The sequence below is a fragment of the Oncorhynchus tshawytscha genome, linkage group LG02 (genome assembly GCF_018296145.1).
Source record: "Oncorhynchus tshawytscha isolate Ot180627B linkage group LG02, Otsh_v2.0, whole genome shotgun sequence".
Classification (NCBI taxonomy): domain Eukaryota; kingdom Metazoa; phylum Chordata; class Actinopteri; order Salmoniformes; family Salmonidae; genus Oncorhynchus; species Oncorhynchus tshawytscha.
The window spans coordinates 59,801,301-59,814,657 of NC_056430.1; the positions used below are offsets into that span (position 1 = coordinate 59,801,301).

At 41.3% G+C, this 13,357-nt stretch overlaps 1 protein-coding gene across 6 annotated transcripts in view; it reads right to left on the minus strand.

Moving 5' to 3' along the window:
• LOC112265748 (serine/threonine-protein kinase MARK1) overlaps window positions 1–13,357 on the minus strand; it is an 80,880-nt gene that overhangs the window by 55,791 nt on the left and 11,732 nt on the right. For all 6 annotated transcript variants that reach the window (XM_024443341.2, XM_024443317.2, XM_024443329.2 and 3 more), the window contains exon 2: window positions 438–641. In XM_024443341.2, coding sequence (XP_024299109.1) covers window positions 438–641 — 204 coding nt within the window. The remainder of the gene's footprint in view (window positions 1–437; window positions 642–13,357) is intronic.

Consider the following 13,357-nt stretch of genomic DNA (forward strand, 5'->3'; position numbering starts at 1 on the left):
TTTAGGTATTTAAAATATAGAAATAGACTCAACGTGGCCTCTTAGAACAGGGATCACCAATTAGATTCAGCTGAGGGCTGATTGCATCTTTAGCGGTTGGTCAGGGGGCTGGAACATAATTATAAATAATTATAAAAACAGAATATTTGACTAAAACATAATAATTTCAAACCTTGCTTTACATTTCTATACAAATCACATACATACATTGGATTGGGGCGGCAGGTAGCCTAGTGGTTAGAGCGTTGAACTTGTAACCGAAAGGTCGAATCCTCGAGTTGACAAGGTGAAAATATGTCATTCCGTTCCGAGGCCGTCATTGAAAATAAGAATTTGTTCTTAACTGACTTGCCTAGTTAAATAAAGGAAAAATTAATTTTAAAAAACACTACAGTTCAGTAAATGACAGCAACAAATTCATAATGGAGGAAACTTACCTCTCGTCCTGTGAGTATATGCCGGGCCAGCTTGACTTTGGCAAAGTTCCCCTTGCCAATGGTCTTGAGCAGCCGGTAGTTCCCGATGTGTGGCTGCTCCTCTGTCGTGGACGCCACAGAGTTCCGACATCTCGGCAGGCTGTGCCGACTCCCCGACTTAGCCGGCGGGGCCGGGGGCTCCTGGTAGCCCTCCACAGAAGTGTGCTGTAAGAATGTGACATGGGTGGAGAACAACAAACAGTGTCGGTTTAAAAAAATATGTATTTTATTGAACAGATAGAGGATCAAAGTGTGGAACGATAGAAAGGTTGTGTCAAAGGGGAGTAGGCCAGATTTAAACGTATGCCCAACATCTAAGATGTATGCCAGAGGCTGCGGCATTACGACTAGACCAGCTTTCCACCAGCAACATGCATGTCTCTTCTACACAGTCAGAAAGCTAAAACAGCTAGTGATACTATATCTGCTACATAAATCAGGTTTCCATCCAGTAAGTACATGTCTGATAAAAATCATGACAGGCCTGATGGAAACAGCAAATGTTACTCTAAACTTTACAAATGTCAACAAAACAAATCAATAAGACAAGGTGGGAGCTTTTCGTTCTTGTAAAAATTAATTATGCGGGAAATGGCAGTGGAAACGCTTTTATGTGCAAATATTGATTATTATAACCATCATAACGAAGTCACGATGATATGTTGTGTGGTCCTCCCACTACAACTCTGGAAAGCATGCAGTTTATTAGGTTACTGATGAAATAAGTTATGATGTACTTCACAGGGTGGTGAAAATGCACAGTGATGAGCTTTTCAATAAATATCAAGGGTCTTTTTCTGGTGTCAGGATGATCGATGCTTGACTTCCGTTTGACACATACAAATAATCTTGCTATTTTGTCAATAATAAAACCAGAGTGGGCACATTTACTATACTTTATAACGCAACATTTTAGTGACAAAACAGTAGAGTTGAAAATGCAATGGATACCCATTTAACTTGTGTTTTTTATTTGGTACATGGGAATTTTACCACGAAAGTTAGTTTTATGTGAACTACATCATTCACAGCCTTTAATATGCAACAAGTCAATTTGGTGGAAACATCTCTGGTGGGAATATGCACATTGTTTTTATGCGGATTTTAAGAGTTATTCGCATGAAAATCTGTCGCCAATTGGATGTACCAAATTGAAAAGTAATGTTTTTTTCTACACAGATCACACAATTATTGCGTAATGATCTTCCCTGATCTTCCCAATACCTCCGATGCATTTCAAATCACATCAAACCATACTTCAGATTGATTTTATAGCAAGTCGGACTGAATTTTAAGACGGTCACTGGCTGTTGATTCTAGAGGTCGACCGATTAATCGGAATGGCCGATTAATTGGGGCCGATTTCAAGTTATCATAACAATCGGAAATTACTATTTTTGGACGCTGATTTTGCCGTTTAAAAAAAAGGCAAGTCAGTTAAGAACACATTCTTATTTTCAATGACGGCCTAGGAACTGTGGGTTAACTGCCTTGGTCAGGGGCAGAACGACAGATTTTCACCTTGTATGCTCGGGGGATCCAATCTTGCAACCTTACAGTTAACTAGTCCAACACTCTAACCACCTGGCTCTTGTTGCACTCCACGAGGAGCCTGCCTGTTACGCGAATGCAGTAGAAGCCAAGGTAAGTTGCTAGCTAGCATTAAACTTATCTTATAAAAAACATTCAATCAATCATAATCACTAGTTATAACTACACATGGTTGATGATATTACTAGTTTATCTATCGTGTCCTACGTTACATACAAATCGAGGCAATGCTGGGGGATGATTTAACAAAAGTGCATTTGCGAAAAAAGCATAATCGTTGGACGACTATACCTAGCCATAAACACCAATGCCGTTCTTAAAGTCAATACACAGAAGTATATACAGTGCCTTGCGAAACTATTCGGCCCCCTTGAACTTTACAACCTTTTGCCACATTTCAGGCTTCAAACATAAAGATATAAAACTGTATTTTTTTGTGAAGAATCAACAACAAGTGGGACACAATCATGAAGTGGAACGACATTTATTGGATATTTCAAACTTTTTTAACATATCAAAAACTGAAAAATTGGGCGTGCAAAATTATTCAGCCCCTTTACTTTCAGTGCAGCAAACTCTCTCCAGAAGTTCAGTGAGGATCTCTGAATGATCCAATGTTGACCTAAATGACTAATGATGACAAATACAATCCACCTGTGTGTAATCAAGTCTCCGTATAAATGCACCTGCACTGTGATAGTCTCAGAGGTCCGTTAAAAGCGCAGAGAGCATCATGAAGAACAAGGAACATACCAGGCAGGTCCGAGATACTGTTGTGAAGAAGTTTAAAGCCGGATTTGGATACAAAATATTTCCCAAGCTTTAAACATCCCAAGGAGCACTGTGCAAGCTATAATATTGAAATGGAAGGAGTATCAGACCACTGCAAATCTACCAAGACCTGGCCATCCCTCTAAACTTTCAGCTCATACAAGGAGAAGACTGATCAGAGATGCAGCCAAGAGGCCCATGATCACTCTGGATGAACTGCAGAGATCTACAGCTGAGGTGGGAGACTCTGTCCATAGGACAACAATCAGTCGTATATTGCACAAATCTGGCCTTTATGGAAGAGTGGCAAGAAGAAAGCAATTTCTTAAAGATATCCATAAAAAGTGTCGTTTAAAGTTTGCCACAAGCCACCTGGGAGACACACCAAACATGTGGAAGAAGGTGCTCTGGTCAGATGAAACCAAAATTGAACTTTTTGGCAACAATGCAAAACGTTATGTTTGGCGTAAAAGCAACACAGCTCATCCCCACTGTCAAACATGGTGGTGGCAGCATCATGGTTTGGGCCTGCTTTTCTTCAGCAGGGACAGGGAAGATGGTTAAAATTGGTGGGAAGATGGATGGAGCCAAATACAGGACCATTCTGGAAGAAAACCTGATGGAGTCTGCAAAAGACCTGAGACAGGGACAGAGATTTGTCTTCCAACAAGACAATGATCCAAAACATAAAGCAAAATCTACAATGGAATGGTTCAAAAATAAACATATCCAGGTGTTAGAATGGCCAAGTCAAAGTCCAGACCTGAATCCAATCGAGAATCTGTGGAAAGAACTGAAAACTGCTGTTCACAAATGCTCTCCATCCAACCTCACTGAGCTCGAGCTGTTTTGCAAGGAGGAATGGGAAAAAATGTCAGTCTCTCGATGTACAAAACTGATAGAGACATACCCCAAGCGACTTACAGCTGTAATCGCAGCAAAAGGTGGCGCTACAAAGTATTAACTTAAGGGGGCTGAATAATTTTGCACGCCCAATTTTTCATTTTTGATTTGTTAAAAAAGTTTGAAATATCCAATAAATGTCGTTCCACTTCATGATTGTGTCCCACTTGTTGTTGATTCTTCACGTTTGAAGCCTGAAATGTGGCAAAAGGTCGCAAAGTTCAAGGGGGCCGAATACTTTCGCAAGGCACTGTATTTTTAAACCTGCATATTTAGCTAAAAGAAATCCAGGTTAGCAGGCAACATTAACCAGGTGAAATTGTGTCACTTCTCTTGCACGCAGAGTCAGGGTATATGCGACAGTTTGGGCAGCCAGGCTCATTATTTTTTTTTTATAACCTTTATTTAACTAGGCAAGTCAGTTAAGAACAAATTCTTATTTTCAATGACTGCCTAGGAACAGTGGGTTAACTGCCTGCTCAGGAGCAGAATGACAGATTTGTCAGCTCAGGGGTTTGAACTTGCAACCTTCCAGTTACTAGTTCAATGCTCAAACCACTAGGCTACCCCTCATTGCGAACTAATTTGCCAGAATTGTACGTAATTATGACATAACATTGAAGGTTGTGCAATGTAACAAGAATATTTAGACTTAGGGATGCCACCCGTTAGATGAAATACCGAACGGTTCCGTATTTCACTGAAAGAATAAACTTTTTTTTTCTTTTTTCGAAATGATAGTTTCCGGATTCGACCATATTAATGACCAAAAGGCTCGTATGTCTGTGTGTTATGTTATAATTAAGTCTGATTTGATAGAGCAGTCTGAGCGATGGTAGGCAGCAGCAGGCTCGTAAGCATTCATTCAAACAGCACTTTCGTGCGTTTTGCCAGCAGCTCTTCGCAAGCACAGAGCTGTTTATGACTTCAAGCCTATCAGCCTAATGGCTGGTGTAACCGATGTGAAATGGCTAGCTAGTTAGCTGGGTGAATGCTAATAGCGTTTCAAACGTCACTCGCTCTGAGACTTGGAGTAGTTGTTCCCCTTGCTCTGCATGGGTAACGCTGCTTCGAGTGTGGCTGTTGTCGATGTGTTCCTGGTTCGAGCCCAGGTAGGGGCAAGGAGAGGGACGGAAGCTATACTGTTACACTGGCAATACTAAAGTGCCTATAAGAACATCCAATAGTCAAAGACATATGAAATACAAAGAGAAATAGTCCTATAAATACTATGTTAACTTCAACCTAAACCCTCTTACCTTGGAATATTGAAGTCTCATGTTAAAAGGAACCACCAACTTTCATATGTTCTCATGTTCTGAGCAAGGAACTCAAACGTTAGCTTTTTTATATGGGACATATTGCACTTTTACTTCTCCACCACTTTGGTTTTGCATTATTTAAACCAAATTGAACATGTTTCATTATTTATGAGGCTAATTAGATTTTTATTGATGTATTATATTAAGTTAAAATAAGTGTTCATTCAGTATTGTTGTAATTGTCATTATTACAAAAAAAAAAAAATGTAATCGCCCGATTAATCGGTATCGGCTTTTTTTGGCCCTCCAATAATAGGTATCGGTGTTGAAAAATCATAAATCGGTCGACCTCTAGTTGATTCTAACACATTTATCACAGGGTGAGGTCGTAATGATTGTCTGATATCAATATTGGGTTGTGGGACAAAAAAAATGTAGTTACTGGATCTCAACTTGTTGATGTTGGACTTATAACCTGGATATATGATCCGACTGTTGACTTTGAAACCCTGGCAGCTGTACCCACGGCACGCGTAGCAAGAATTCAGGTGTCACCGCCCACTTCCGAGGCAGCCCATGTGTGATGCCTTAACCTCCTTGACATTATCGGACAAATAACTGAGTGACCCATGTGTTCGTTAGTGACACACTGATAGTAGTTCATAGACATTTATACACCGTAGCAGTTAGGCCAAAATACAGTACTATCCAGTGTGTATACTAAACATTAATTTGTTTCCAAAAGTCAGAATTTCTTCCCACCGTCATCTTCCCAATAACAAACACATGGGAGTCTCTAGATATTTTCCTCATAAAGACATTGCTACTGGGCACAAATCTCAACACACAGCTCCTGTTTCAGATGAATTCAGATTATGTGCCTCTGATCTTCACATTATGATGGACTGATGCCACTGTATTGAATGTCACTGTACTGTATACATAAGCAGTGGGATCGTAGTATACCGATACACCTCACAATCAAATTAGTAAATAGTAATAAGGTTAAGTACACCAATGCCAATGGCTTCATGACAATGTAACAGGGAAGGGGTGTCAGGGATTAACCCTGTAACAATTGGTAAAGTACATTTAGCGCAGATATTTGTCATGACCATACTTCTCCTTGTACAACGCTGAATTCACATTCATCCTCTGTAGTTCGAGCACTTTTGTAGCACTGCAATTCATTTCCCTAGTGAACACATCCCAGGTCTCAATCACTTGAGTAATTTATCACTGGTGACTGCGTGAGTGTTTGTCCCAAGAAAAACTTGCCCCAAAAAAAATAGGCCAGTACTATCGTACTTGGGGACACAAGGAGGTCAATTATGGTAATGATTGAATAAACAAGACGACCCGCCATTGTAAACACTAACTACATTTAATATATCTGGAGAGGAGAAAAAAGGCTGTGACCTTGGGACAAACGCAGAAGTCGTCGTTAGCCTCAACGCAGTTCGTTACGGCAGATGGGAAAATGGTGGTGGTGGGCAGAGCTCACAGATCATTTAGCGACTGCCGACCGGAGGGTCGTAAAATCAGATTTGTGGAGTGTTATCAAGGAGTGTCTCCTTCAGAAGGGGAGTGATGAATTGCATTTTATAGGTAATTCCTTGAAAACGTAAAAACAGGTGGGGCTGCACAACTAACACAAGTGACAGCAGCATATAGAGATGGAGCGCTGTCGTTATGTTTTCCTTCTCCATCCTTTGGCAGGAGCCTTGTGCTGTTGTGGCCTACTTTGTGAGCAATATCAACACGCTACTAGTCACCTCCATATATGGGCTACCAGATGTGGGACAGTGGCATCTCCCTCCAATAAAAATGGAAAGCATATCATTATACAAACAGACTGATATAGTCAACAAAATAGGTGATGTTGGGAAATGCTTAACACTATGGCAAAGTGTAATCAACAATATTATCCTAACGATAGCATTATACCGTATAGTGGCATTATAATATAACCAACCAGAATGTTGAGGTTTCCCAGACCACACTTCCTCTCATTACAGTATTATTATAACACCTTACCTTAGTCTAATTAAATCACAGATGTTTGATGGATGTTTTTTCAGATCAGCCCATTACACAGCACCAGTGCCCACTGTTGTTTTAACCTATTTTTTCCATCCAGATAGTTAATGTTGCCTACCTTCTGAATGGGGGTTAGGGGCATCTCTGGTGTTTGCCCTTGCTTTTAGCCGTTCGCCACTTATTTCTGCTCAACTTGCTCGCTCGTTCACGCTCGCTTGGCTCGCTAAGCCCTAGCAATGGACCATCGTGTTTTGTAACACACGTTTTCTGAATTCTCCTTCCTCGTCTGCCACTCTACAATCTGGTTTGATCACTGAAGGCAAAATGAAGCGCTCAGGTCATTCCTGAGCCTGTATTCATAAAGGCATCTAGTAGGAATGGACACACAAAAAAAGGAGGACCGAACAGCCCCCATTAACATCGACGGGGCTGTAGTGGAACGGGTTGAGAGTTATGTTCCTTGGTGTCCACATCACCAACAAACTAACATTGTCCAAGCACACCAAGACAGTCGTGACGAGGGCACAACAAAACCTATTACCCACTCATGAGACTGAAAAGATTTGTCATGGGTCCCCAAATCCTCAAAAAGTTCTACAGCTGCACCAGAGAGCATTCCCTGACTGGTTGCATCACCGCCTGGTATGGCAACTGTTCGGCATCCAACCGTAAGGAGCTACAGAGGGTAGTGCGTATGGCCCAGTACATCACTGGGGCAAAGCTTCCTACCATCCAGTTAAATTCCAGCCTAGTTAAATAAAGGTTCTATCCAGGACCTATATACGAGGCGGTCTCAGAGGAAGGCCCCAAAAAAATTGTCACACACTCCAGTCACCCAAGTCATAGACTGTACCCTCTGCTACCGCACAGCCAGCAGTACCGGAGCACCAAGTATAGGTCCAAAAGGATCATTATTAACAGCTTCTACCCCCAAGCCATAAGACTGCTGAACAATTAATCAAAATGGCCACCAGGACAATGTATATTGACTGACCCCCCCGTTTATTATCTATGCATAATCATTTTACCCCTACCTAAATTTACAAATTACCTCGACTAACCTTTGCCCCTGCACATTGACTCGGTACCAGTACCCCCTGTATATAGCCTCATTATTGCTATTTTATTGTATTTAGTAAATATTTTCTTAATTCCATTTCTTGAACTTCATTGTTGGTTAAGGGCTTGAAAGTAAGCATTTCAGAGTAAGGTCTAAACCGGTTGTATTTGCCACATGTGACAAATAAAATTTTATCTAGGATCAGGTCCCACCGACTCTTAAACTTTTATCCATTATGTTCTAGAAGGAAAAACTGATCCTATATCAGCACTCCTAATATGACACACTTTGTGGATATGGGCCCTGATCTAGGATCAGTTCGGTCTTTTAAATCAAAATGAATATGGGGGGGGATGCTATATGAGAATTCATGCTATCTACTCTCATATTCAACTTCCAGCTACCTAACTACCTGCCCTTCTAGTAACCTGCAGAACATTCCTGACAAATGGCATGTTGTGTAAAGACGCTCCCTTAAACATTGACAATTCAATTAATAAATCATTCAAAAGCCCAAAACAAGTTGGCCCGAGATTAAACTTGCCTTTGATTTATCATTATATTTCCTGCACTGATAATAATCAACATAACTTTTAACATAACTTTTAATAGTGGATGCAAACCATTTTTTTGCTCTAGCTCTGATGCAGGTCAACACTTGGGTAATCTCAGTCAGCAAAATGGCTTTGAAAAGACAAAGCAAAGACTGCAAGTGAAATATATCTACCTCCAGCACACTATCAGATGGGAGAGTATATCCAAGCACTGGCATCAGCAGTAATATTGTCAATCAACTGCTCAGTCATTTGAAGCTATTGGGGCATATGTCCCCGCTTGTAAAAAAAGAAAGATGTACCAGTCAAAAGTTCAGACACACCTCTCTCATTCATGGGTTTTTCTTTATTTTTTTACAATTTTCTACACTGTAGAATATTAGTGAAGACATTAAAACTATTAAAATAACACACATGGAATCATGTAGTAAGCAAAAAAAGTTTTCAAATCAAAATATAATTTTCTATTCTTCAAAATTGCCACCCTTTGCTTTGATGACAGCTTGGCACTCTTGGCAGCTTCACCTAGAAGGCTTTTCCAACAGTCTTGAATGAGTTCCCACATATGCTGAGCGCTTGTTGGCTGCTTTTCCTTCACTCTGCTATACAACTCATTCCAAACCATCTCAATTGGGTTGACGTCAGGTGAAGGCCAGGTCATCTGATGCAGCACTCCATCACTCTCCTTCTTGGTAAAATAGCCCTTACACAGCCTGGAAGTGTGTTGGGTCATTGTCCTGTTGAAAAAGAAATGATTGTCCCACTAAGCGCAAACCAGATAGGATGGCGTATCGCTGCAGAATGCTGTGGTAGCCACGCCGTGTCTTTGTGAGACGCAGAGTGGGTGAACGGGGGATCTCCGCATTTGTGTGGTTCTCACCGTGAAAGTGGTGGTGTGATGGTGCTTTGATGGTGACACTGATTTCTTTAGAATTCAAGGCACACTTAACCAGCATGGCTACCACAGCATTGTGAAGCGATACCTATCTATTTTGCACTTAGTATGACTACCATTTCTTTTTCAACAGGACAATGACCCAACAGGCTGTGTACGGGTTATTTTACTAAAAAGGAGAGTGGCTGTGCTGCATCAGATGACTTGGCCTCCACAATCACCCGACATCAACCCAATGGAGATGAGTTGCAGCGTAGAGTGAAGGAAAAGCAGCCAAAAAGTGCTCAGCATCTGTGGGAAGTCCATCAAGACTGTTGGAAAAACATTCCAGGTGAAGCTGGTTGAGAGAATACCAACAGTGTGCAAAACTGTCATCAAGCAAAGGGGTGTCTATTTTTGAAGAATCTAAAATAGATTTGGATTTGTTTAACACTTTTTTGGTTACTACATGATTCCATGTGTGTTGTCGTATTTGATGAATTTAGAAAATAAAAAAAAATTAAAAAAGGAGTAGGTGTCCAAACTTTTGACTGGTACTATAGATATGTTTTGTCACATACACTGGATAGGTGCAGTGAAGTGTTGTTTTACAGGGTCAGCCATATTAGTACGGCACCATTGGAGAAAATTAGGGTTAAAGTGCCTTGCTCAAGGGTACAGATATTTTTAACCTTGTCGGCTTGGGTATTTGAACCAGCAGCCTTTCGTTTACTGGCCAAATGCTCTAACCACTAAGCTACCTGCCGCCCCCTTGTACTAAAAGTAACCTTGTACTCAGTGTGACATATAGCCTACTCACAGTCTCACACTGTACCCATTTATTTCCTGAACTGAGGTTGACCTGAGTCTATTACTGCAGTAAACAGGGTGTGTGTGTGTGTGTGTGTGTGTCTGTGAGAGAAAGAGATATTGACAGTGTCAGGTCTGAATGAAACAACGGCATGGGACTCACTCTAGCTGTGGACTTACTTCCCTTTCACTGCCAGGGTTTGTCTCGCACAAAACACGACAGAGGGCTAGAGCGCTGAGGAATTACCTCATAAAATCAACATCCACCTAGTCCAAGGCTCGACTAACGGGAACAGACTGAAGGTCATTGTGAGGGCAAGAGAAGTTTATCTAAGCTACTGAGGAAGCTTTTTCAGGTCCATTAACTTTGGCGCTGGTTTTTATTCGTTTCCACTTCTTGGGGATTTCAGAATCAAAAGTCTTGAAAATCTATTGTCCAGTGTGGAAAAGTGAGACTCAAATAAATGTATCTGAAAAGGGACTAATTCAAGAACTCCCGTGGGAACTAATATGGTTTGACCCTCATGACTTTCAGTAAAACACTCATTTAAAACAGAATATCTATATACTGTGCATCCATTGACCTCTGAACTCAAGGACATTTTGAGAAGGAATATAGTCTTGTTGAACAATATCAAAACCACACAAGGGTTTCATATCAGCTTATTATCTGTGCTCATTTTGACGGTGATGCTTCACAAAAGTTGGAAACTGTAGCCCTGCAATGACGTGAGGGAATTAAATTTACCAATTCCTCCCGAGCTTTGAAAGCAGATACCTTCCCTTACCTCATTCATGTCATCTACAGCACAGATGTCTATAGGGGAAACTCCAATTATGTAATTTCCCCAACATTCTCTTCTCCCTTGCTTTGGCCCTGAGGGAAGCGTTGATCAAATGAACCTAGTCAACTGCTCCAGCGCAAACCTCAAACGTGGTCAATTTTGTAGATCAACATGGTTGAGGACGTAATGCAGGCATGCCACAATGGCATCGGACTTCGCGGTCCCATCGATAAGCTGTCCAACCATGCAGAATGATAGAAAACTGGGACCGGTATTGGATAGCATCTGACTATAAGAGCAGCTGTTGCCACTTGTATCTGGGCATTCGTTATGAACCTCTTGATTAGTTTATCTCACGGATCACAGACATAGCTACCGACTTGTCTGGTTGGTGGGCACAGAGACTTTCCAAAAGTTAGAGCTACAGCCCACATGCAATGCCAGTGTATCATCTGCTGCACTTAGGGTCATCTTTTTCTGGTCTTCATTTCGGTATTATCATATCAATTAGTTTCCTCCTTTAGCTACTAGGGAGAGATGCAAATGCAACATTGACACTGGGAGTCAGATGCAATGAGCTGTGATGCAATTAGCTTTACGACTTATGCAAATTTCCAGTCCCTAACTAACATACATATAGCAGAACCACTGAGCTTTATTACCTGCTGAAGTGGATAAACGTCCCTAGATTATTTATGTTTCCATCCAAGTGAGCCGCCATTGGCTGCTAGTAAGTATACGCAACACTTGTGTTTATGCAGCGCCAAAGATGATCTGTATCGACCATTGCTGGTTTCTTGCGGGCACTAGCTATAAACGTTGCCATATGTGCCACAGGGTTGCAAGGTGACTCTGCTACGGATCAAATGAAATCTAAATGGAACAGGGCCCTGAGTGGATGCATACTGTCAATCGTAAACACATTTACAGGACACCAATGGACCGTTCCTTTTCTTGCTTCACCCTTACGAGTCAGGGCCATTGACTGATGTGTTGTTTGAGAAATGAAATGCATTAGTTACTTTTCAAGAAAAGTCTGTTTATGATTCATTCCAAGGGGACTATTCTGTGTAAACTAATCTGACCAAGGGTAATTTAATATGAAAGGCGCTGAAGAAAGTTAGACATACTTTGATGTCCACTGAGAGCCATGTTCTCTTCACAAATAGGTTATGAGTAGGGTTGCACATTTTGGGGAATATTCAGGGGTGGAACCTTTGTGGGAATTAACAGAAATATATGCAAATTAATATTAATACCATTTAAATGTAGATACCTTTTGCATTGGATATATTTACCATATCATACAAAAACATAAACCTTTTCATAAGTAGACAATTGCAAATGATTAAATCCTTCCAATAGAAATAAAACCTTAATTAAATGAGTTGACTCTTCACATGGGATAATTTCACTGAACAACAAAAGGGAATATTAAATGATCCATCGCGTCTCCCAAAAACATTTTCAACATGCATCTGTGAAATTATAGTCTAGAAACAAACGCTTTGGTTATCTTCCATGTCTTGTCCCTGGACCTCAATGTCCACCTCTTGAACATCAGACACTGAGGCATCATCTTCACGGTCACTTTCCAACCTAGTTGAGGTTGGCTCGTTGTCAGGCTCAAAAAGCCTCAAATTTGCCTGGATGGCGACCAATTTTTCAACCCTTGTCGGTCAGCCTGTTGCGTGCTTTGTGTGTGTTCCCAAACAAGGACCAGTTGCGCTCGGAGGTGGATGAAGTTGGTGGGATTTGGAGGATGATGGAGGCAACAGGGGAAACAGCCTCAGAACCACAAAGTCCCTTCCACCAGGTGGCTGATGGGATATGGTGGCACGACTGCCATATTGCATCTCCATCCCAAAGCCCTTGCTTGGAAGTGTACTTCACCAGACTGCCAAGAACCTTGCCCTCATCCAGGCCAAGGTGGTGAGACAGTATTGATGACACCACATGCCTTATTGATCTCTGCACGAAACAGGATGCTCTTGCCAAAATACTTGGGGTCCAACATGTACGCTGCGGCATGTATGGGCTTCAGGCAGAAGTCATGCTTTTTGATGCATTTTTAGAACTGTAATTTCCTCTGCTTGGAGCAACTGAAGTGGGCATGGCAGTACGGATTTCTTCTCTGACATCTGCAAGCAGAGTCTGAACATCAGACAGGATGGCATTGTCTCCCTCAATCCGTGCAATAGCTACTGCTACACGTTTCAGGAGTTTCAGGCTGCTTACCACTCTCTCCCAAAATGCATCATCCAGGAGGAT